Source organism: Physcomitrium patens, chromosome 18 (assembly GCF_059467195.1).
Source record: "Physcomitrium patens ecotype Gransden chromosome 18, ASM5946719v1, whole genome shotgun sequence".
Classification (NCBI taxonomy): Eukaryota; Viridiplantae; Streptophyta; class Bryopsida; order Funariales; family Funariaceae; genus Physcomitrium; species Physcomitrium patens.
In genome coordinates, this window is record NC_143427.1 from 6,353,408 (window position 1) to 6,379,792 (window position 26,385).

Here is a 26,385-nt window from a genome sequence, read left to right on the forward strand (position 1 = left end):
TCATAAATTAATTTCAAAAAATAATAATGAAGAAATTTTTAAAAAAAATACAAAAAAAATATTACAAAATATTAAAAATATAATATTTTAAAGAAATAAAAAAATATTTTTAAAATAATAAATATATAAATATAAATAAATCCTAATAAAATCCTAAAACTTAGATCAATTGTAATAAAATCCTAAAAAATCTTAATAAAATCTTGAATAAAATCCTAATAAAATCCTAATTAAATATTATTAAAATCCTAAATAAATTCTAATTAAATTTTAATCAAATCTTAAAGAAATCCTAAAGAAATCTTAATCAATTACTATAATTATTTTGAAACTTCAATAAATATTAATTGAATTGTTGATCTTAACTAAAATTTTACTTAGACTTCAATCTCCAAGAAATTTGTAAGCATACAAAATTTGAGAATAATCAGACTCATCAATTAAAAGAAAAGCTTTCAAAACCTCTTGGATGTTTTTTGCCTTCTTTTTCCAACTTCAATGTTAATCTTTTAATAAATATTTCTTCTTGCTAAAACATTCAATTGCTTCAAAAAATTAGTTAGTATATAGGTATTAAGTCTAAATTGCTCTTACCAATTTTTTCTTCAATCAAACGAGCAAATATTGTAAGATTACAAAAATTCTTAATGATCCTAAATTTTAATTATTCAAGATAATAACCAACAAAAACTCTAAAAATCTTCTATCTTATTATTCAATTGACATTAAATTTTTTATATATATTTAAAAAAAGTACAATAATAAATTCACAAATTTTTACTTGTAAAAATGCTACAATACTCACACAATCTTCAAAATTGAACACTTCTTTTTATTTATTAAAATCTAAATCTATAGAATAAGTTTCTTACTTCTCAAAACCACAATATATCTTCAAATCATATAAAATCAACTCTCAAAAATATTTTCATAAGTCTGCTCACATATCTTACTCTTTAATTGACTAAAAAATCCCAATGTTGCTATAGGTACATGGTTTTGTGCCTTGGGATCTAATTTTGATTTTAGTTCACAATTAGTCTTCTTTAGGTATCGATTCTTCATATTTTGAGTTAATTTTTGCTAAAATCTATTCTTAATCTTCTCTTAAAAATACAAATTTTAATTATGTATCTTATTTATCTTGGTTTGATTCATTTATATTCCTACGAAATAAATGGACGTTCCTTCTACAAAAAAGTAGCATTAAGACTAAATTTTTTAATACCTTCCTATAATTTATCCTTATTTTTTTATTATATCTTTCTACTATGCTATTTTATAATAATATCCATATTTTTATTTTTTTATCATATAGTTGTCTTACCATAGGACAATGTACAATATGTGACTAATTTATTGACCAAGTTTCTAACCTACCAATCAACTATAAGTACATCTAAAGTCAAATCCACATCTATGAAGCTTCTAAAAAGCTATGCCACAAGATATTATCGAGTCTATCTATATTTAATTTCTACTTAATACTTCTTTTCTAAATAATTATGTATATCCATGACATACTTTTAGAATTTTTTTAAGATTGGATAAGATTTTATTAGGATTTTTGGTAATTTCTATTAGATTTTTTTAGAATTTCTTTAAGACTTTATTATAGTTGATTAGAATTTTTTTAGGATTTAAATAGGATTGTTAAAAATTAAAGAAGATTTATTAAATAATTAGATTTTAATAAAATACTTAAATGTAATTGAATTTATGGTTGATATTGAAGTAAGAATCTTATTTTTCTTAAAATTTTGAAATATAATGCATAAGATGAATGCACTAAATGTATAATATTATAAAATAAAAATAAAAAAATAAAAATTTATCAACTAATATTGCATTATATTATTTAAGAATCATATAATAGATTAAATATTTTTATAAAATTATGTATTTTTTTATAATAATTATTTTTATTAAAATTATAAACATCTCTTATTTTAAGAAAATTCAAATTAATTATACTAACTTTATATCCTTAGTAATCTATGCTATGCAAATAATCAATCAATTGACTTATTGAGCTATCAAAATAAATAATTAAAATTATTTTTATTTAAATCAACAAGAATTATTAGTATTAAAGATTTAAAATAATGATACTAAAAAAATACTTAAAAGTATATGGTGAACTTCAATTCAATGCATCTATTGCACATTTCATATATATAATATCAATAGATATTTTATATTATTGATTCAAATAATTTCTAATATATATTTTTAAAGTTTTTATTTTATATTTTATTATTATTTTTTATTTATATTGATTTTTTATACCATTTTTATCCTCAAATAAAATAAAATTTTGAATTATTTGCTAGATCTTATATTAAAATTTTAATGTTATATTTTCTATTTTGGTTGTGCCAATTAAATAAAAGAGTATTAATAAAACTTTTTAAATTGTGTATTTTTACAACTATATGATTGCTTCTATATATAATTTTTAATTCCTAAATTTTACGATTAAAAATAATATTAATTTTTTTAGGATGATTTTTTATTATTATATTGATTTTTATTTGATTAATATTTTTAGCACTTAATCAATTCTAACCACATTAATTTTTTAAATATAATTTTTTACTTAAAATCTATATAATCTATAAATATAAGTATATCAATCAAAACTATATAATATAATAATATATTTAGTTGATTTATATTACCTTTTTTTACAAAAAATTATCAAGGTGAAATAAAGTAGCTTTTATTTGCTATTAATACATAAGTATTATTGATGATTTAGTTATTAAAAATTAATCATTTTTAGAACATATTTTATGGATTTTCATAAAAATAAAATTTTCACTTTTGGATGCTATTATGAAGGTTTGAAGCAATATTTAAAGGCTTTGTGAGATTCCTAAGCTAGTTGGTTGTTATGAATACCATGGTGAGAGAAACTAGACTAAGTTGTATATAGAAATGATAGTAGTAGTAATAATTGTAAGTTATAGCACAAGTAATTTAGAGGGTAGTTAAGGAGATTAGATCAAAGTCTAGTGGCTCTTCTACAACACTCTATATCAGTAGTGAGCCTTAGTGAGGCTTTAATCCTTGATCACATTTTCAAGTTATTCTTGAAGTAAATCCAAATTGCCTTGTTTTTTTTAATTTTTTTTTTTTACTTTCTTTAATCATAATAATTGTTTTAGTAACTTGGATTTATTTAATTTTTATGTCATTAGAAAGATTAAAAAATTATATTTACAAAATTTTAACTTTTAAATTTATCTTCTTATCATTTACTACTTAAAAAGTCAACAAACAGATTGTATCTAGTTTTGAAGTATAAATTCATTTGATTTTTTTTTTTTGTTTCATATATATGTATCTATGTATTTATACATATATATATATATATATATATATTCATTTTTTTCTTCTTACTTTACATCACTAATTAAAATCAATTCTTAATTGAAGCCTCATTATAATTTAAGTTGAAAGGTAAATTTTATTCTCACAATAACATACCAACTTAGTATACAATCTTGATAAGTCTTTGGAAAAAAATCATATGTTTATTTTGACAAATTATAAGATGCCTTTTTTCATCATATTCCAATTTCTTTTGAAAATTCTCAAATTATCAATAAAGAACAAATTTAATAAATTTGGTCATAATTTATTTTTATTATATATTTTTTTGAAGCACAAGTATTTATTATATCAAAAAAGTCTCTTAAATTTTTATTGAAGACAACTTGCAAAGTTCTATTATCTAATAGAAATTTGACTCTTAGAATTAAATTCTTTATACAAAAAGACAATAGAATGCATATTTTTCAAGTGGCTATTCTATTTAGATTGTCTATATAGCCATAAGCTACTTTAGGTATAAAAAATCTAATAATAAACCATAGTAATTTTATTTTAAATTCTTATTTTTTACATAATTTATCTTATTAAATAAATAAAATATCATATTTTAAGATAATACATTGAATGTAGTTGCGCAAGTTAACTGTCTTATATAATATACATATATTATATAAAATAATATTTAATCATGCATAGAATAAAAATGAAAAAAAAAAAAAAAATTATGCCACTTATTAATTGCTTCGCTAAGAACCTAATTAACTTACAATGATGTTTTATATTATCTCTTTTTAAAGATCTACATAGATTAAAAAAGTTAAGAAAATGCATCCATCTTCAAATAACTTTTTGCCAAATTGCATTTTGAAGATGGATGCATTTTCTTAACTTATTGCCAAATAAATTGGGAAAGATGTTAAGCTTGAATATTCTCTTACATCAAATTTAGTCAAACATGTGAGATTGCCCTCTTCATTTGGCAATAATGTCAAACTTGGGAACCTCAACATATTTAAAATAGTCAAAGATATAAAATTGCCCAGTTTTTTTGACAATGATGTCAAGCTTCAGCAGTTTGATATATCAAAGATTGTCAAAAACATGAAACTGTCCAAATCATTTAGCAATAATGTCAACATTGAACACCCTAATATAAAAAACACTGGGTATTGCAGGAAGAAATGCTTAGGGCAGGGGGGCTCGACATGCCACAAGGAAATAGAAAGGCCACACGCAACAATGGCTAGCCCCGCCCAGTGCCAGGATTCCAGGATAGTGGCCAGGCGTGCATGCATGTGGTGACGCATTTCCAGTTGCATGGAAAATCTTCTATTTGTGTGACAACGATCAGCATTTGCAGCAGGTTTAGGAGTCATGAGGGCTGTGAAACTGGGCTCGCGAATCTATGGTCCCGGTTGGGGTTTGAAGCGGTTATCGCCAAGCTTCGTCTCGAGCTCTTGTTCGGCACGGGCGTGTGCTTCTTCTGCGGGGACTGGAATGGCCGAAGAAGGGCGGACGACGCAAGATGGTGATCCCGTGGACTTGGCGATGTCGGTTTTGGTGAATTACCACGAGGAGACGAAGCATAGGTCGCGGAAATATGCGCGAGGGCCGCATAGGTTGGACTGGGCCAACCAGCCGAATCCGTTTCGGCGTTACGACGGTGCCCGGGTGGTGCCACTGGATCATCTGCCAGAGTCTCCCACGCGGAGCAGCGACCCGCTGTGGCCAGTGATTTTTGAGGAGAGCTTGGCCCCGAAGCCCCTGGACAAGAGCAGTCTCTCACAGCTGCTTTACGACAGTTTGGCATTGTCGGCTTGGAAAGCCGCGAGGCGATCCACTTGGTCGCTGCGGGTGAATCCCAGCAGCGGGAATTTGCACCCTACGGAGGGGTATGTAATTTGTGATGCGATTGAGGGGGTTTCGATGACCCCATTTGTTGCGCATTATGCTCCCTATGAGCATGTGCTGGAGATTCGAGCGGAGATCTCCGTGGAGAAGTGGAGGTACTTGTCTAGCGGCTTGCCTCCCGGGTCTTTGCTTTTTGGATTTTCCTCCATCTTCTGGAGAGAGTCTTGGAAGTATGGCGAACGAGCATTCAGGTAAGCCTCACTGTTTTCGTTTTTCGACTTGAAAATTCTTCAGGTTGCTTAGCCCTATTTGGTTCACTCTCCATAGCCTCTATTTGACAGCTTGCGCCTGGATTGGTATCATTCGCGATGCAGATATTGCAATCACGATGTAGGGCATGCAATTGGAGCAGTGGCGATTGCTTCCGCGTCTTTGGGTTGGAATGCTTGCATGCTGGACGGGTACAGCGTGCATGAAATTGGATGTCTCCTTGGATTGCCTCAAGTCAGGGTGAGCACAGATCGAGGTCCTGTGAGGGGTGTAATGCGGGAGCTTGAGACAGAGCACGCAGATTGTGTCCTCGCAATATTCCCTTCTGGTGAGTTTGTGGTTATACTGCAGAGTATTGGAGGCAACCCATATGTCTAAATAGAGTTTACTTTTTCCCGTTCTTGATGAAATTCGGTCTTTATATGTTTTCCAAGTTTCAATAATGTTAGGGCTTGCGTAAGATGTTTGATGATTTGATGGAGACTGGTCTGAATCGTGTGTTGTCAGGCCTAACAATCTCCGAGCAGCCAAATTACCAAGTCGCTAAACTAATGGGCGATGTGAAGTGGCAAGGCCAAATGAGCGCTTTGAGCAAGGAGCACATGAGTTGGGGCATAATCTATGAGGCAGCTCAGGCCTCAGAGAAGAGCGCTGTGACTAGTGCTGCAATTACAAGATCTCTTCCTCTGCCTGATTCGATCATTACATCCGCGGAATACGAACCTGTGACTGTACGACAGGTTGTTTTGGTTTCCTTCACTTCCAGTTTGCACACCATACCTATTGCTCCTCAAGGCGCATAGATTTTCATAGTCCCAGTATTTCTTCCTTTGTGGCGTATATCCGTTGATAGAAATGCCATGCTTTTTATGGACCTATTGCAACTCATCATACAACTCATGAATGTGAATCGTGTGATAGAGTCGATTTTGCGTTGATTGTCATTGGGAATCCAACTTCTGTTGCTCAGAGTCCCTTGCTTTGGACATCGAAACACTTATCCTACATGTTAAGAGTCGGGGATTTTAATTGAGATACCTATCCGCAGGTTGTTCGTAAGCGTAGGAGTGCTGAGAGCATGGACAGCACATACGCCATGCTTGCAGAGGTGTTCTTCCAAATTCTTGCTAAGACATTGCCAACTGGAAGCGGGGAAACTCAAGGTGCTCCACGGCAGCTTCCTTTTGGAGCGTTGCCCTGGAATGCTGAAGTTCACTTGGTAATATTTGCACATCGTGTGGTTGGCTTGCAACCGGGAGTATACATATTGGTGAGAAATGAGGCATATACTAAAGAACTCGCAAAATTAATGAAACCGGAATTTTCGTGGGAGAAGCCTGAGATATGTCCTCCTAGCTTACCACTCTACGCACTGCAGTATGGAAACGTCACAGGCTTGGCACAGCGGCTTTCTTGTGACCAGGTGGGTTCTTACTGCAAGAAAAATAGCTCTAAACTGGAAAAAGCAACTAGGAAATATTTGATGAAATATTGGCCAAACACCTACGTGCAAATTTCATAAATTTCGTTCTGATTAGCTACTGCATTTTTCAGGAGATAGCCGGAGATGGCTTCTTTAGCTTGGGCATGTTGGCAAGGTTCGAGTCTGCGATGAGGGACTTTGGTCCCTCGATGTATCCTCGCCTATTTTGGGAGACAGGCTTAATCGGTCAAATGTTGTACCTGGAAGCACATGCTTTTGGTGTTTCAGGGACAGGAATCGGATGCTTTTTTGATGATCCTGGTGAGTTTGTAGCTCAGTCTCATGCTCAAATATATCTTGCATTTATGAACAGATTTATGGCTTGGGAGCATAGACTGGAAGACAAGAGACTGACAGTATTAAGGGGAATGTGAACACAGTGCATACAGTGCTTGGCTTGAAGGACAACAAGTTCCAGAGTCTTTATCACTTTACTATTGGAGTTCCCGTAGAGGACAAACGCATTCAGACTGTTCCGTCTTATCCAGCCCCCCCAGGTGCAAATTTCTGATTTCATGTTCAAGCTTTCTTTCCACCTGCGATTCAAAATCATTTTAATAGAGCTTCATGTTTATACTATGGCAAGTGCCAAATCTTACATTGATTCTTAGCTAGATATAATTGGCACTTGTATATTGATCTGTATAGCTAGTCAGTAAATATTAGTTAGAGCAAGGAAAGGTAGATGACATCAGGTTCCCAATGGAATTTGAGGATCAATGCCGTCAGAACAGGCCTGTCAAGGCTGTACCAAAATTATGTAAAAATAGGTGAGTCGTATCTTGAGCCCTTCACTAGATCATATCTTTTACAAATTGTACAAGATTACAGTATAGTTTCTCTTAGCTGATGCACTTGAATCCTTGTTATGGCTACCACTCAATCTTTCTTTTAATCAGCCCTTTGCCTGATGCTATTTACCAAGCTTACAACATGCGCTCTTTTTGTACACAGAGATATAAACAGATCGCTCAGTTGGGTGTGGGGAGTCAGAGCTCAACTTCATAATTTTATAAAAAAATGAACATTCTGACAGTTGCAATGAAACATTCAAGAATTTAAATAAGTTTGGTGGTAATAATTTCAGAATGGAATCATTCAAAGGTAGTACAGTATGCTTCTGATTGTCTTGTTATCCATAGGTAATCAAGCCCGAAGATAATTTGAAAGAAATGGTTTGTATGGAAATCTGATGGAGTCTTACAGTGCACCATTATTCTGCCAGATTACGACCACCAATTAAGAGTAGAAGCTGGTGCACGTCTAAGTAAACTGATACTTAAGTTTCCCAGCCATATGGGTCCTCCTCCTGGCCCTTCCCAATGTCGTTTATCAGCGTCTGCTATTCACCACCCCTGCGTTGCACAGGCATCAAGTCTTTCCGATTCGTGCTCATCCAGAGGAGCCCTTTGTTACAAGGTTGAAAGGCGCAGATAGCAGCATTTTGTTGATGTCGATGATGTCTATGACTGTAGAATCAGAAGAGTGGGGGGGGGATCATGGGAAGAATATACGTTGTACACTTGAGGTTTTCGATGTCAGCTTGTAAAGTTCACATTTGTCTCGGATGGCTGCTTATTCTTGAGCATGGAATATTTCCTCTGTTACTGTCCATTACCCACCTGCTCTCTTCTCTTCTTTTCGCAGAAAGGAGCCATTTTTAGGGTTTCGCCAGCAACTCTGACAGCCGCAACGAAACCTCTGCCGACGCCATGCATTCATGGGCATCATGTTACTTTTCTACTTTAATTCGTGCCCTACCTTTTACCTTTCTCTTTTAATAATTTTCTATTTTGTTTCATCTTTTACTTTATCATTTTTCTTTCTTTTCTCTTCTTGGCACACATGTAGTGTGTAAAATTCGATTACACCATGGCCTCTACCATCCTAATTGAATTCATTCTATGTGTTCATAATAATTGGTATTTATTGCACTTGGGTGAAATTACTGTAAACGTTTTTAGCAAATACATATTGGATTCTATTTATATTTTAAATAAATTCTAATTGATTTTGTTCAAATTCTATTTCAGATGGATGTTTTTAATAAAACGTGTGTTTTCCTTCTGGATTTAATTCTTATCTAAAATCAAAGACTTGTATTGCCATGTTTAAAAATCTAAACTATCCAAAAATATTTAAATATAACCAGTCTTTATTCATTCTGTAAAATCTTGGTGTAAAATTCTTGAACTTTGTTGTAAAAAATTATATAATATCCTAAGTATACACACACACACATATATATATATATATAATAAAATAAAAATATTTTGATAAATATAGTACGTCTTATTTTAGAAATAAAACGAGATTTTAAATTATATTTATTTGATGTATAATATTGTTTTTAATCTATTTTATTAAAAATATCTATTTAATTGGCAAACACAGCACCAATTTACATGGCCTTCATCAAGCAAATATCAACAATTCATGGTAGGATAGAAAGTTGGTTATTAATTTATTTCTATTTTTTGAAATTTACATAAACACTTATTTTAGCAAAAATCAATATCAATGTTAAATTATAAGTTACTTTGTGGTTTTTCTTTTTTTCTTTTTTTCCTTTTTTCTTGTTATGATTTAATGATATTTCTGTTTCATGAAATTTCTAAGAAAATGAAACAATTTAAAAATGACATGTCAAAATTAAAACTCAATAAAATGAAATCAGTTTTGAAGTTTAATTTTATGTTAAGATTACTTTTGTTAATTTGTTAATCAATTTTCAAAGTTGCAACAAGAAATAGTTTTAGCCAAAAAAGTAGGATTACAATTCTATTATACAGATAGAAAATAATAGTAATAAAACGCACAAAGAGCAAGAAATATAATCATTCTTCATGTTTCAAATCAGTTTTGTAAATAACTGGTTTATTTCTATTTTTGGTTCAAGGGCTAATTTGTTTTATTTTTTTATTCATTGTTGTTTTATGATTTTACAAAATTCTTGTATAACAATGTCTTCTGCTTGGAATAAAGTATTAAGAGAGTAGAGGAGCAAAACTATCTTTGGATTTCATTGATAATAGTAATTTTCTTTTAATTAAAACATTAACCTCTAAAATAAAGTTGATATATATATAAATAATAATCAGGTACTGATCTATTTCTTTAAATTTACATACCTGAATATTATATTTATATATATTATTGAAGAAGTTTTAAAATTTGAAAATAAAACAAACATGTGTATAAAAATGATAAAATAAGAAGATAATTACTCAAAGCATATGCATTTAAACTTTTAAATAAAAATTTTAAATGATATTTCATACTATTATTAATATTTAGATACTTTTAATACTAAAAATCAAAAACGAAATCTGTGAAAAATCACAGGTTGAATTATTAAATATTATACACATGGTGAACTATGTAGCATATTTAAACTAAATATTGTCTAATTTTTTGTATTTAAAATAGTAATTACAAATTTTATTTTCAATTTTAAAATTTGAATTGATTGTTACCACTCCTAATGATTTCTATTATCACTCATTATATGTACATAGAAAATCAAGATTATAACACTTTTTTTGGTAATAAAAAGACAAAAGAGACTATCTAACCAAGTCTTTCAATAACCAAGTTTATGTAATAATATGATATTTTAGAGCCAACTTCGTAGTGTGAACTTTGGAAGATTAAATTTTAGTTTTTAGTATGTAATTCCTAACTCTTTTGTAGATTATGGGTGCTTTTAGGAATTATTGGCATTTTTTTTTTATAATTCAAGTTAACATTATTTATTGATTTATTTATTTTTACTTTTATAATATATAATTTCAATGTTTTATATTTTTCATTGCAACCCCAACCGTCAAGGGAAGCGAGCAATTGAAAAGAATCTTCATTCATAATGGCACAAATCGAGACCACAATTACTGCTGCACAATTCAGCAGCAAGGTGGACGGATGAATGTTACTCATCCATTGTTCATCCACACGCGGGTTATCGCCGCTCATCCACCTCCCCTACCCCTGACGTCGCCTGCCGCGGGTTGCCGTGCCCTGCCAGTGGGGGAGGAACTGACAATGATCAGTCAGCGGGGCCCGAGGGGGGGGGGTAGGAAGCTCGGGTGAGTATATTTTATCGATCATATTTTCGAAATGGAAGCCGCGCGAATCTGCAGTAACCAAAGCTCTGCTTTCTGATCGCATCGCAAGGGGCTTCCTCGTTGTTCGTGCCGCTTTGTGCCAATCTGCTCCCAGTTTGAATGGTTGGCTTACAACCTAATGCAGAGGAGGAGTTTGTGCGGTTCCACTGAGAATGGAATCCAACCACGAGATTACTCGCATCTTCATGTCGTGAAGAAAAATCACACAATTTCAGTCTTACAGCTGCACTGCACACTGACCATCCACAAGGCCATCTTCATGGAAGCTTTAGGGCTAGAATCGATCGCCGACCTGAATGAGGGAGGCTAGTGGTTCTTCCACGCCGATCGTAGGACTGCAGTGGGGTTGGTTCCGGAACGTCAGGCTTTTAATGTTGGGTCACCTTTCAGTTCCAACCCAGTAGCAAAACATCCTGTTCAGTAATTTGTAAGTGTACCGGAATATCACTCACTAAAGGCTGGTGTGCAAGTAGAGATACACTTGTACAGTGTTAGCATGTGGAAAACGCTTTCGATTCATCTTTTTGTCAGAAGGGTCCTGGAAATTGCTGTTTCAGGAAATTGGATGGCCTCCACTAGGCCACAGAAGTAGGCCGGCACCATTGAGGCGTTACACAAGGGAGGTTATCGAAGCGTCATATGCCCAGAATATCACGCACGGAAGACATGATCATATGGCCCACTGGCTACAGCATGAAAAAAATTAACAGCGCCTTGGGCGCTGTTATTTACCAAATATAGCTTAGATTACTAAAAACTTAGTAGTATATAATTGATGTTCTCATGTTTGGATACATGTGAATGCTTTCCGGAGCTATACGCAGTGGTGTACTTCTGAATAGCCAGAATGTACATGTAAAATAATATCATGTTGTGTTTGAAGGCTATCATAACCCGTTCCATGAATGCCTCAGAGTAGGATGGATATGGATGAACTCCTAACCACCAACATTTTTTGGTATGTTGTGTTACACCCTCTGATCAGGTTGGACAAATTCTTTCCAGTAATGTGTTTATCATGAGTGGAAATTACAGAAACATTGACAGCTCAGATGTTTTAGTTTGTGTTACGAGGATTAGGAGTGGTTGACTAGTATACCGCAATGTCTACTCAGCAAAGAAAGATTCAAGCGAACAGGGAAACATTTTACGAAAGATAACAGTGTCCTCTGCAGATCTGAATTAGACCTGTCTAGACCATTTCAAAAAAAATATTAGTCACCCTGCAATGTTCCCTTGAAAGAAGACATGCCCAAGCAAATGAGTGCGCGCATCCAGGGTGATCAAGTTAAAGCGAGGGACAACTAGCAGAAGTGTATCTTAACACAACTTCCCACTTCGACAGGAGGCTTGGAAGCCTGATACATAACACCTGTTCTCACTTCAAAGGGCAGAATAGAAAGTGCATAAACCTCACGCAGCCTGCTTGTACTTGGAAGTGTACTTCGGACACTAGAGGAGGTGAAGTCCAGTGAACTCAAGTCTCTCGCATTTTGAGGAGCGAATCCTGCGTATACCAAAATCTCTGTTTCAAGGACTGTCTGCTTAAGATAATTCGCCCTGTATTCATAAGCTCTCCCATGTTTACATCCTTTTTAGTCCACAAAACGTACACGATTCTACATCATCAAGGTGACGACAATGCACCAATGTGAATCTTCCGTACTTTTCCGAGACGCTGAATAGTATGAGGGAAATGAGTCTCGATGTTACACTTCTCGACCAATCTTCATGCTTCAATCAATCAGCCAATGAAAAATTGCGGACAACGATGCTTGGAATCTTGGAATGTCGATTATCATTCATTTCATAATCCTGAACCTCCGACAAGAGGACGTTACACTCTGCTTTTACGCTTCACTTCATATTCATACTTTGGTCAACCTGCCGTGAAGGAAAATAGCAGTACTAGAACAAGGACATACATGCAGTCCAGAGTCTTCGATGTGGAAAAAGTCTCTTGTGGGCTTCGTTCAAGCTGCGAATATGGAGCTGAGAGCTCCAAGGACTAACTATGAGCGGTGCAGTCGCGCCATGATCTAACAAGTGCATCGCACGGCTAACATCTGCAAGAATCACTAAAGAAGACATGACAAAGCAGGGCCTGAGTTGAGAAACATATATTTATAAGCACCAAATTCGGCACAGACTTGTGTCCGGGCACTTATTTCTCCCCAAACCCCCGCAACACGGGAAAAAGCATCGTGCCGAGGTACCTGGACCAGTACTATGCTGGAGGGATGTACTTGAAGGGTTACTATGTCACTGCAACATCAAGAGATCAAGGTGGATTTGATGATTGTTCATGTCAGATGCACTCCCAGTCAACCAATTCTGGAAGTCTTCTAATTGGAGATTGTGTGCTTGAGAGGAGAGCGGATAGGTACTGCGCCTGAATGTTTGAATTCCGGCTTAAATTGGCCGGAGGTACCAGTGTCAGCTGAGGACATTCACTATAACTGAAAGGCGTGAGAAGCTGCCTCGAAAGAATAGTGCAAGTTACGGTTGAAGAATGGCCTAAAGGCTCATTGTAGCAGCCATTTCAGCTCACACGATGACGAAAAGTTGTTTCGAATTCTGCATTGAAGTCGCTTTTGGGGGATTGTTTCTCCTGCCCTTGGCGCTGGCGGCTAACGATTAGAACATTGGCTGCACAAAAGTGTGATCGAAGGTTCTGATATTCCGTAAATAGATCAGTTATACCTGAAATGCCACCTCGAAAGAATTCATCCCTTAGCTTCTACAAGTGCAATTAGGCAACCGTGTTTGATGTAGCACATAATGGATTCCATGAATATCAGTGACCTCATAAATCTCTTTATCAATATCTACAACCAAAAGTTCCTAGATATCCAAATATCGTTTACTTTGTTCTAAACGCATGCACTCGGAATGTATCAATTACTAGGCTTCCCGTCAGAGCACAGTTGCAAGCCTAGTCAATAGTCTAGCGATAGGCATAAACTCGTCATCAAACATAACCCAAAAGACAAGGGGTACAAAAAAGGCTATGGCCGCCGGCAAGATTCTTAATTTCTCATCATGTGTAATTTAGGAATCGCAGAAACTCAGACAAGACTTGCTCTATTCAAACATTGAGGGACTTCGACTCGCAATCTACAGTAGACTGAATATAATAAGGAATACAACATTGGATTATGACACATCACTGAAAGCTGAAAGTGATGTGTCTTTTCGAAGCAAACCCCTAGGATGCATACTTATTCATGTGGGGTGAGTTTCAAACCAGCTGATCTTTAGTATGGTCTTTGAGGAAATAAAACCTCCAACGTAAACTAACTTACCTCAACAAGCCAGTTACTCAACAAGACTGTGTACATCAGAAAGTACTTCAGCATGATGCTTCATTTATGGTATGACTCTGGTGCCAATAATTGCCATTAAAAACAGACTGTAGCAGCAGGGATGATGTCACCATTGGTCAACAAAACTTGATTTACAACAGCGAATTCCCCTGAAATGCACTCCATCCACGATTGGTAAATGGTGCCCCATTACCTTGTCGTGTGACAAAAAGAAAATTCCAAACAAAAGAAATCCGAAATGTCTTCACTATGAACTTAGAAGGAGAAGAAAGTCAAAATTAAAATCAAAATTATTTGTGTACGTATGTATCATTTACTTTTCTCAATAAGGTGTTTTTATTTTTGTTTTAAGAAGAGATGTTCTGGATAATAAAATTCTTGAATTGTCATTTCAAAAGCACAATTACTGTTGAATGAAATTTAATGACATCCTTTCATCCGTCTATGGTTGTGATTGTCACTAGTTTTGTCGACCATCTTACCAAACCTAAAAAGTAAAAAAACGAAACAAAAGACATTCATTGGAGTCACTCTTGAAGACAGTAAGGAAAGGTTCTAAATTGGGTGCAGAAGATAGAGGAGGAAGGAACGACAGAAGTTGCATGAAAGGCAAATCGTACCTAAAACATCCAAAGAAGGAGGGAACTCCATTCATACACAAATCCAGGGAGGTTGTGAAACATAAAGAGTTGAAGAGGAGAGATACCAAACACGAAAAAACAAAAAAGGTATCCATTAAGAGCCGCTTGGAGAAAGATTCTAAGGGAACATCCTCGTGTAACCCTGGGCGCATTGGCAGCGTCAGAACTCCAAGTGGGCCAGACGAAGAAGTAGTAGAAGAAGAAGCAGCAACAGCAGGAGCAGAAGCCAGGCTGAGGGCCAGTCTGATAAAAGGCCGCCTGATCTTCGTTTCTCGTGTCACCAAATTGGTTGGGATTCTAGTCGTTGCATCCCACTTGCGCTTCGCCATCCCAGCCACCCACTAACCTACACTCACACTCGCGCACACACACACACACACACACTTGCACTCTTCTGTCATCTCCTGTTGCTATCTTTGTGTTGAGCTTGCAACAGGCTGCCGCTTCTTCCCGAGTTCCTCTTGTATGCCTCGCTCTATCTCCACAACTTGTTACTACTGCAGTCAACTCAATAGTTCCGGTCGGCTGCGCTCTTTTCGATCGGACGAGGTCTTTGCTTGAGTATTTTGACAGGCACACGGTTGATGGTATCTTGTACTGATTTTGGCTTTCTGGTCTCTGCAGTGTCGAGTTTTCATTCTTCTTGACGACGGCGACGGCGACGACGTCTGGGTTTCGGGGGTGGGGTCGGAAGGAGGCGACGTTTTGTTGTGAAATTAACTGAAGTAGCTTTGGGCTCCGTCGAGGTCTGGCCATAATGGACGCTGTTCCATGCCGTGCAGCGTTATACCAGTGCTACTCCACACCCCTGATTCGGAAATCCACGTCGTTCTTTGCTTCCTTGAGCTCTGACCGGCTGTTGCCCAGTTTGGATGTCCGAGATCGCTCCGTGCCCCAGACCATCGAGTAGGCTCATGTGAGTTACTGGCTATCACCCCGGGAAAGAGTTGACATGGTACATTCAGAATACGTTTGCTGATCTTTTTCCGGTGAGCTTTATACACAATTGCAGTTTTGGCGGTTGCCGAAATTAGGTCTTTGCAGGGTAGCACATCAGCTCTGATCAGTCATGCCGATACATGAGCACTGTGATGAAAGAATCAGTATCGCTTGTTAATATGTATTCATTTCGCAGATTGCATGTCCTGTGGTCCGTCACTGCGCTGGATATGTACCCCATTGTGTACGGCTGATTTTTCACTTTTTTTTCTTGTTCAGGTTGGGTCTTCTGAACTTAGATCCTTCAATTTCAATTGCAATTCTCCCGATGATGCGAAGCTACTTCAAAAGAAGTCCGAATATATATATATATATATATATATATCTATATATATATATATATATATACATATCAACTACTGTGGACGTATAATATGGTCGGAATGCCATCGTTTATTTTCCATGATTTTCATTGTCTCAACGGACCCTACCTTTGACCACAGGATCCACATACAGCCGAAATCCTAAGCACATAATTGGAATCATATTTTGCCAGTCGAATGTCGAGTTGCAGTTTTCATAGAGCTGCCCGATCTAGTTTACTACTAGCGTATGGAGCAGATTATTCAGGTTCCATACCGGTGTAGGATTGCAATTTTGTCATTAGAACTAGTTTTAGCTAGGAAGAACCATATTGATACACAGCCTAGTTGTGAACCCATCACTCAATAGTTGTTTTCCCCTTGTAGAAATCAGCGTTCACGAGTTGGAAGCTCTCATCATTTTCAGTCCAAATGTACCATCACAAATGTGATTCAATACAACATCATATAAAACTACATCTTTTTTACAGGGACAAGGTTGGATGATGTGCTAGCAACTTCTCGTCACTCCCCATGGACTCATTCCACGTTTTGAACGTCACTGTGAGCTCCAATTGTGACTGCAGGAACTCACCGTTTCCCTAAGGCAACCACACCGTTGTTTTTAGCTAAAACTGCTGTTTCGCGACTCAAGACTGCTAGATTAAGTGGTCGCAATGCCACACCAGTTCTAGTACTACAGTACTTGACTACCAGTCGTACCGCGCTGTGTTATGATTGCTGATCTGATCTCAGAAGTAAAGATATCCCAGTTCATGAGAACGAATCACTAGTTAACTCCCAATTACGATTTGAGCACAAGCAACATTGATGTTGAAGCTGTTGGTCGCACCATAACGTCTTGGATTTAATGCCAGAGAGAACGGTACCTAGGGTTTCCACCTGCAGAATCACACACAACACTCCAGCTTGGAACATGGTCTCATGCTCCTCCACCTGTCTTTTGCTCAGAGCTGCTGTCAAGTGAGCTTGATTTTTGATTCACTTGGAGTTCATGGTCTTGTGCAGCTAGCATGGCACAGTTAGCTTCATGAATTTATGGCGAAAAGTATCGAATGGTGTACTTGCGCTTCCATGGCGCCCAAGGAAGGCAAAACCCAAAAAGCTCAGCAGAAACACTTTGAAAGATACGAACAAAATCTAATTTATGGTTAACAGAATAAAAAAACGGGGGAAAAAAAATCATATCCTACATGACTTATCACATGGGGATTTGAAACGCATTGTCTAAGTTTTGTAACGTTGCTAAAATATCAATCAAATGGATGTTTTGGTTGTATATTAGAATTGGGGTTTTTTATCTGATTGGTTTGTATTGCTAATAGTAGTTTTTCTGTTCCAACTACTGTATGTTATTTCTTGTGCATAAATATCAATGCATATGTGTTATTTACATGTACATATAAAATTTTTAGTAAATTTTATTAGTTGGTCATATTTTATCTGAAAATAATACAATTCTGTTTCAAAGAACGGAAGGTGTAGATTCTTAGTTTCTTTTATTGCACATTCATATCCTTTTTATTATGCACTAGATACATCTATATTCAATTTTTTAAGATTGTGCACTAGTTGTTGCACAATCTGTAATGTAAATGACATCAACAGCAGAATGAAATAAAATATTTTTTGGACTTGTCAAACACATTAAAACCTAAAAATAGTTTTTAAATTTAAAAGTTTTTTTCTTTTAATGTTGTTTTAAATTTTTTGTTTAAAAATATATTGATGAAAAAACTATGTTAACAAAGATATGTTTTATTCAACCATTTTATTTTATTTTACCATCAGAATTATTATAAATCATTGTAATGATAAATAAATAAATAAATAAATAGAATGTTTTCATGGTTTTTATGTGTGTATATATATATATATATATATGAAAACTTACAAAAATATGCATCTAATCTTATACACATTGAATTCTAAATTTATAAAAAAATAGTTTTTAAAACTATAATTAAGTGATTTTACTTAGGTAAAATATTAAATAGCTTACATAAAAATTATATTGGCAAGATAATAATAGAACGTCTTTCAAAGGATTTAAAATTTTGATACTCGTAGCTATTTTTTTAGATACAACTTAACTCATACTTAAGATGTGAACATACTTTAAACTTATCTAGTGAGTTAACTACAATTTAACATTTCACCATTTATTAACTGGAACAGAATTATTTTTACCTATTAATTATATTAGAAATAATTTTTAGATGATAATGATATTAAAATAAACAAAAATATAATTATTCTTTACATTCTTTTTAAGCAAAACTCAAATAAAAAATTATGCATTTTTACCATTGAATTGGCTTGCACAAATAAAAATATATATAATGGAAATTTCATAATGAACCGTACCTTGTTCTATGACATACTAAATACTTTTATAGTAATAATATGTGATAATTAAATGATAAAATTAATATACTTTTTACTAAATTTAAGTTAATTGTTATATTTTTCTTATTTTTAAAATTCGTTTTCATAATAAAATGAAATAATATTTCATACTAAATAATATTCCATAAAATATTATTTTATGTTTTAAAAAAGTAAAATCAAAAAATAAATAAAAGATAAAATTTATTTCATTTTTATTTTTTAAATTTTAATTTAATACTAAATTTATTTCTATTAAAAAACATATGCATTAAAAATATATAATACTTCTAAACTATTTTGATATATATATATATATATATTATTAGAAAATTATAAGATTTTATTAAATTTCATATTTGAATATTTGTTACTTTGTAAATCTATAATCATAGAAGATATAATTTCTTATTGATTCTTGATTAATTTACTATAAATAGTAGATTTCCTTTTGAACTTTTAGCTATTTTTTAGTATTAAAGGTATTTTTTTTTAAAACAAGCGTACAACAATATCTAAAAAATTATATTATTTTTGAACTTTTTTATTTAAAACTAAGATATATTTTAGTATTGATATAATTTTTTTAATATTAAAATTGAATCAGTAAAAAAAATATTTTTTTATTAATCTAATTTTAAATATTTATTTATGATTTGATATGTTTTTTTAACCAATTATTTTACAATATAACAAAATGATGGATTTTGGGATCTCTTCTTTCTCCCGTGGATATTTTAGTATTCTCTTCCAAACTCTTTACACTGCTATTATTAGAAACACTACTAAGATTTTTTTCTTAAATTCCTAAGTTGAGTTTCCAACCTCTTAATTGTGAACTGCCTTAAAGGTTATCAAAATATCAAAGAATTAGTACAAAAATATTCATGCCCTAAACTAATTTAGTCAAAAAAAAAATTCTAAAAAAAATAATAAGGATTATAATAAATTTAAATATTTACAAGCTAAGAAGTTTTTATTTTTTGTGTGAATTTTAAAAATATAGTATTTAAATTAGATTACTATGTGTTAGAAGTATTAAAACATTATCTTATATTTTTTATGTATTAGAAGTATTAAAACTTGTATTAAAACTTTAAACACATATTCATCTTAAAGTATTAAAATATTTATTTATATTATTTTATTATTAATTCTCAAGTTGATAAATATTGGTAATTTACCAAAAAACACAAAGAATCAACTTTTTATAAAATGCTGTAAATATCTACATTTAAAACTTACAATATCCATATATATTTAATAAAACTTTAAAAATTCATATATCACTTATATCACTTATTTATAGTAATATATTTCTCTAAATATTAAAAAATAATATACCTTCTTTTTAAGAGATTTATAATTCATATGTATATTATATAATAAATCTATAATATTAGCTTAAAACTATATAAATATTGTTTTATAATATTGCATTGAAGAATATAAATTATTTACTTACAATAAAACTAACGTATTTCTTACAATTATAAATAAAAAATTTAAAAATAAAAACCATAATATAATGAAATAATTATAAAAAAAGTAAAAAATAAAGATTTTTTTAAAAATAACTTAATTAATTGATATCAATTTTCTTCTAAAATTTAATTTATTAAATTTAAAATATTAGAATTTATTTTAAATTTTATTATTAAAAAATTTAAATATAGCATGTGATTAATAAAAAATAAATATAATCCCATAAAATAAGTAGAAAATAATTTTTACAAGACTTATACCTTTTATTAGATTTTATATTTATTTATTTATTTTTAATTTCTTCTAAGATTAAATATTTAAAAAAGTAAATTTTTGAACTTTATTATATGCTAATTTAATTCTAGATATAAGATATATATATATATACAATGCATATCAATAAATTTTGTATTATATGTTTTTTAAAAAATAAATATATCAATTTTTTATTAAATTTTTATAATAATTTAAAAAAAATATTTTCATTATAATATTGAATACTTTTTCTACAACAAAATGTTTTTAAAGTCTATACAAATAATATTTTTGTACTTTAGCATAAGAGATTTTAAAGGATTAAAAAAAATTAAATCTTGTGAAATATCAATTGTGTATATATATATATATATATATATATATATATACATGTCAAGGACATGAATCACAAACAATACAATCTTTAATATCTTCTTGTATCATTAAAAAAAATTACATATTAATTCAAAAATATAATAAAATATTCGAATTAGAATGGTTATTGCTAAATACAAGAAGATTAGAGACTCTTGAAATAAAACTAAGGACAAGAAAAACATTGACAAGAGTAAAAAAGGCTTTATTCTTATTTCAATGTATAATATCTACCTGGAGATACATAGCAACATTCTATAGTACTTCTAATATATGTTCAACTCGTAAGACATATATTTAATTTATAAGACATATTTCCTATATATGTATCACATGACCAACTTATACTATTTGTTGCCAACATATGGGATACATGGGCAATTTGTTGGCTAAATTTTCTACCTATCAAATAACTACAAATATATAACGTCAAATTTATATTTATAAAACCTCTATGAAGCTTCTTTATAAGATATTATCAAATCTACTTACATTTATCTTATATCTTATATTTTTTATTCAGATTATTTTGTATGTTTGTAATATTATTTTCTTTTTTAGGAATAAGTTCTAAGAAGTGCAATGATTACATATTGAAGAACAAGTTCATGAATAAGAATATCTAAAGACATAATTTATTAAATTTATTTAAAAAAAATTTGAATTAATAGTTAATTTTTGATTTTATAGCTTAAAGAACTAATTGTTGTAAATAAAAAAAATTACATCTTTTTTTTGTGAAAGATAAAAATGTTTCAAAAAAGAATCCAACAAATCTTATAGTTTTTTTGGTTAATAAGTAATCTTGAATTCAAATCTTAATAAAGATATATTTTAATAAAATTTGGCAATAAATTAAAATATAAATAGACATGAATGTCAAGGACATGAATCTTGAAGAAAGAAAATCCTTAATACACTCTTGTATCACTAAAAAAAACTAGAAAGTCACTCAAAAGGTGATATAATATTAAACTAGGATGGCTATTGCCAAAAACAAGAAGACTAAAAAGACTTGAAACAAGACTAAAGACTAAAAAGACATTGACAAGAGTGAAGAAGGCTTTATTCTTGCTTCCATATATACTCTTTAACTAAGAGCTACTTTGCGATATTCTATAGGACCTCTAATATGTGTTGACTTTGCTAGCCACATATCTTAACTTGCAAAGTAAGTTATGTATATAAGCGCCACATAGTTTGCTTGTTCTACAAGCTTTTATATGGAGTTAATTTTTTTTATAAGCTACTAACATGTGATTAACTTGTTGACCGAGTTTCTAATCTATAAATATATTTAAAGTCAAAATCATATCTATGAAGCTTTAAGAAGCTTCTTTAAAAGACTTTATGAAATTAATCTATATTTACCTACTTCTACATAATCATGTAAGTAATTATTGGGATAAATGTATATGTTTGTGAGATTACTTCTTCATCTAGGAACAAGTTCCATGAAGAGTGGTCTTCATATGTTGAAGAAGTATCATGGACATATACATTTATTCTAATAATTACTTACATGATTATGTAGAAGTAGGTAAATATAGATTAATTTCATAAAGTCTTCTAGAGAAGCTTCCTAAAAGCTTCATAAATACAGTTTTGACTTTAGATATATTTATAGGATAGAAACTTGGCCAATAATTTAATCACATATTGATAGCTTGTAAGATAAGTTAATTCCATGTAGTAGCTTATAGAACAAGCTAACTATGTGGTATATACATAGATAACTTGCCTTACAAGTTATGACATGTGGCTAGCAAAGTCAATATGTTTTGGTGGTTCCATATGACATTGCCATGTAGCTCCTAATTAAGAGTATATATGGAGGCAACAGTGAAGTCTTCTTCTTTCTTCTCAACACCGTTCTAGTCTTTAGTCTTATTTTAAGACTTTCTAATCTTCTTATTTTTGGCAATATGCATTCTAATTAATATAACATTAGCTTTTGAGTGACTTTTTAGTTCTTTTTTGTGACACAAGAATGTATCAAGGATTCTCTTTCTTCAAGATTCATGTCCTTGATAGGAAGTCTAAGATGTGACAAATTATATTTAACACACTCTAATCTTTGCTCTCTTCAAAGATGGTTAATAGGCCCTCTTAGCCATTGATAGTATCCCATTTGAAGGTGAGAAGACCACCCTATTATTTGGTCATTGTCAAGATCTTTGTAACTTCCTTCAAATAAAACATTTGAAACACCATCAGGAGTTGTTTTTACTTCTAGTAAAATCATCAAACATCAAGAGTATCTTCCAATGTCGTGATATCAAACATGTTCTATCTTGTCATCTATTCGAGGAAAGACATGACATTCTTGAAGATCTTTATCTCAATTTTGTCATCTTGAAGGTTGAGACAATTACAATGTCTTGTCTAGTAAGTCTACAAATGAAAGCTCTTGAGTCGAATTTGTTGTTTGTTGGTTTTTCATCTCCTTAGCATCACAAATATATAAAAGCTACAAAGAAATATAGCTTGTATAATGTTATCTTCTTTTGATCTTGTTTCTTTATAGTAAAGATTTGCTATTTTTTATCTTGGTTTTGATGAACATCATTGATAAAAGTCTTCAACTTTCTTTGCTGCATTTGCAAGATTCTTTGATGGCTTCCATGTACCTTACCATATCCGTTGTCCTGATGTAATATGACTATATTATAAAATTGTAATTAAAGTTGAATTTCTAATTAATATCTAATTACCTTAGTTCAATTATAATTTGAGGTATCTAAACATGGCTCTTATAAAAGCCTCTTAGGTTATTTTTTTATCTTAATAGTTAATAGGTAGAAGGTTAGTTAGTAATTTTACCTTCTAGGTTGTAGAGACTCTTCTACTACTTTAGAAAGACCATAAATTAATAAAATCAGGTTAGAAGAGATAAATAATTGATATAGTTGATACTAGGATTAAGTTGAGAGTAGGGTTGGGCTAAAAACACCTTAGGATAGGTTAGATTGATACTTAGGAATCGACCATTTATGAGACAGGGTCGAAATTAGACCTCTGGCCACTAAAACAACAACCAAGGGCAAAATAGGGAGTCATTTGAAGATCGGAGGTTAAGATTTGAGAGCTAGCTTGAAGTTCTTTCCAGAGACATAAGAATTGTTTTGAGAGGGTTTTGGAAGACTTAGCAATTCTTGTTCAAAGTCAAGATTTGTATCAGTGATTTGGATTTTATATAATATAATTAGGACTAGGTATTTTAGCTAATTCATACAATTAGTGTGATATCTACAATTAAAAACTTAAAACTATTTGGATTATTGGATGGGCTAAGTGTATACAAAATTTTGTGATAATCTAATGGTGTGGTTTAGAGATATCTAGTTTTTAGCACAAGAAGGTTTCAAAAGGTGGCAGTTTGAGGTTGGATAGGGTTTCTATGATATCTAAAGATTTATTGGTCGAATTAAAGTAAAAATTGGCATGGTGTTGAAGGACTTGAAGATTAAGCTACATACCAATTTTGAAACAAAGTTAACGGTTGGAAAGGAAGAAATCATTGCTGGAATTTCTACTTCACTTTTCAAGTTGACAGCCAAGTGACATTAGTGCAATTTTTGGAGGTTTTTTCACAATCTATAAGTTGAATTGGATTAAAAATTCTTAAGCATTTAGAAGACTTATATTGACAATTGTATGAAAAATTCCACATTAAGTGGATAGTTGGATTGGATGCTATAGCTTATTAAAGCTCACTGATTAGGATTGGGACTTACAAGAAAAATCTAAATTGCTTAAATATGAAAGTAATAAGATAATTGAGATTTATGTATAGTTAAGACTACTAAGAAGAGTGTTTTAAGCACTTTTGAATTGAAATTCAGATTATATTCTTCTTGTATGGACAAAACCTATTAAGGATTCTTGACTACTTCAACACAATCCAACCGTCCACAAGATATGGATGATAATCATAATTGGTGAAGAAAGGTGTTTATTAAGTAGAAGAATGTATCAAATTATTGTATGCAAACTCTACCAATGGCAAAAGAGTTGTCCAATCATCTTGATGATAGTTGATGGTACCCTCAAATACTACTCCAGAATTTGATCACTTATTTTGTTTGTTTATCAATTTGAGGATGAAAAGTCAAAGAAAGCTTTATATCTACCTTTAGAATCTTCAATAGAATTTTCCAAATTCTTGATACAAATTGAATCTTCCTATTTAATATAATATCTTGTGGCAATCCATAATAGCGATAAATATTGTCAATAAAAAAACTTAGCTATTTCTTCACTTGAAATAGATTTTGTATATGGTATAAAATGTGCCATTTTGGTGAAGAAATCTACAATTATAAATATAAAGTCATGAATATGGGACTGAAAGATCTATGATAAAATCCATAAAAATGAAAGACCATGGTTGTTCTGAAATTGATAACAGTTGAAGAAATCCATAAGATTGATGGCAGGGAGTTTTGGATCTAGAACAAGTATAGCATCATTGTACAAAGTTTTTGACTACCTTTCTTATTTGAGGCCACCAAAAATCTCTTGATATTAGCTCTAAAGTCTTATTGTATCCAAAATATCTAGCTATTGAAAAATCATGACGAGCTTGAATGACACATTGTTGTATTACATGGCATTTGGCTTGAAAATGCACCAAGTACCTAGCTGTGGAAGATAAAAGAAAAATTGCAACAACAAGTCCTAATAACTCTAATATACTCTTAAATAAATTATAATTAAAGATTAGCAAATATAATCAAATATCAATCAAATTCAATTAAAATTTCAAAGGAATTATACAAGAAATACAAAGAATTCTTAGAAATCCTTAAAAAAAATTATAAAAGAATAATATAGAAATCCAGGTTTAGGATTTAGGGTTTAGGTCCATGACTGATTGATATTCTTCTTCTATGGCTTTCTTCTACTTCAAAGCATTTGTAGACTTCATTGCATCACACAAACTCAACGGATCAATAAGGAGTGCAACATTGCCATGTTCTTCACTTACTTCAGGAAAGATATGATTCTTCCACCATTTGCCATGTTGTTTTCTATCTCTCAAAGCATATATCTTTTCATTTAGAAAAGACTCAAGTTATTGCATTCTATAGTCTTGTCCAATCTTCTTTTCTTTTGTAGATAGTCTTTTTTCATTCAAAGATTGATAATCCTCATCACTATCACCATCAACATCTTCATGCTCTTCATTGCTGGCCTTAGCATTTTTAAAGGTCTTGTTCTCTATCTTCTTTGCCTCTTCATCTTCATTTCCACCTTTACTGGAATTTAAATTTCTTTAATTTCTTTACTGAATTTAAAGATGTGTCCACAAACACATTATTACTTCAACTTGGATACATCTCCAAGTGCTCACAAGCACTCTTGTAATCCAAAAACTCAACATCATGACTTTTGATGATTTTTTTGGACTTCAAATACAGGAGCCTATAAGCCTTTGTACCTTCATAATATCCAACAAATACACATTTTGTATCTTTTGCATCAAATTTTGATCTCATATAATCTATAGTATCTTTGTATATG

At 31.9% G+C, this 26,385-nt stretch overlaps 1 protein-coding gene and 1 long non-coding RNA gene across 5 annotated transcripts; both read left to right on the forward strand.

Moving 5' to 3' along the window:
* Nucleotides 1-4,496: 4,496 nt before the first annotated feature.
* LOC112295648 (uncharacterized) lies at nucleotides 4,497-8,862 on the forward strand. Of its 3 annotated transcripts, XM_073540865.2 has the most exons (8): nucleotides 4,497-5,441; nucleotides 5,565-5,788; nucleotides 5,968-6,200; nucleotides 6,509-6,883; nucleotides 7,015-7,204; nucleotides 7,324-7,440; nucleotides 8,169-8,362; nucleotides 8,591-8,862. In XM_073540865.2, the coding sequence occupies exons 1-8, from the start codon at nucleotides 4,714-4,716 to the stop codon at nucleotides 8,690-8,692; spliced, it is 2,163 nt and encodes a 720-aa protein (XP_073396966.1). In that variant the 5' UTR covers nucleotides 4,497-4,713; the 3' UTR covers nucleotides 8,693-8,862. The 3 variants fall into 3 exon arrangements, with proteins under 3 accessions (XP_073396966.1, XP_090100505.1, XP_073396967.1); XM_090244379.1 differs by lacking the exons at nucleotides 8,169-8,362; nucleotides 8,591-8,862 and adding an exon at nucleotides 8,086-8,153 and having other exon boundaries at nucleotides 4,517-5,441; XM_073540866.2 differs by lacking the exons at nucleotides 8,169-8,362; nucleotides 8,591-8,862 and adding an exon at nucleotides 7,898-8,153 and having other exon boundaries at nucleotides 4,519-5,441.
* Nucleotides 8,863-15,086: 6,224 nt separating this feature from the next.
* LOC112295145 (uncharacterized) lies at nucleotides 15,087-16,832 on the forward strand. 2 transcript variants are annotated; one of them, XR_016498321.1, is made up of 3 exons: nucleotides 15,087-15,497; nucleotides 15,659-16,023; nucleotides 16,253-16,832. It is a non-coding gene; the product is annotated as an uncharacterized LOC112295145 (long non-coding RNA). The 2 variants fall into 2 exon arrangements; XR_002973562.3 differs by having other exon boundaries at nucleotides 15,088-15,497; nucleotides 15,659-15,950.
* Nucleotides 16,833-26,385: the final 9,553 nt, after the last annotated feature.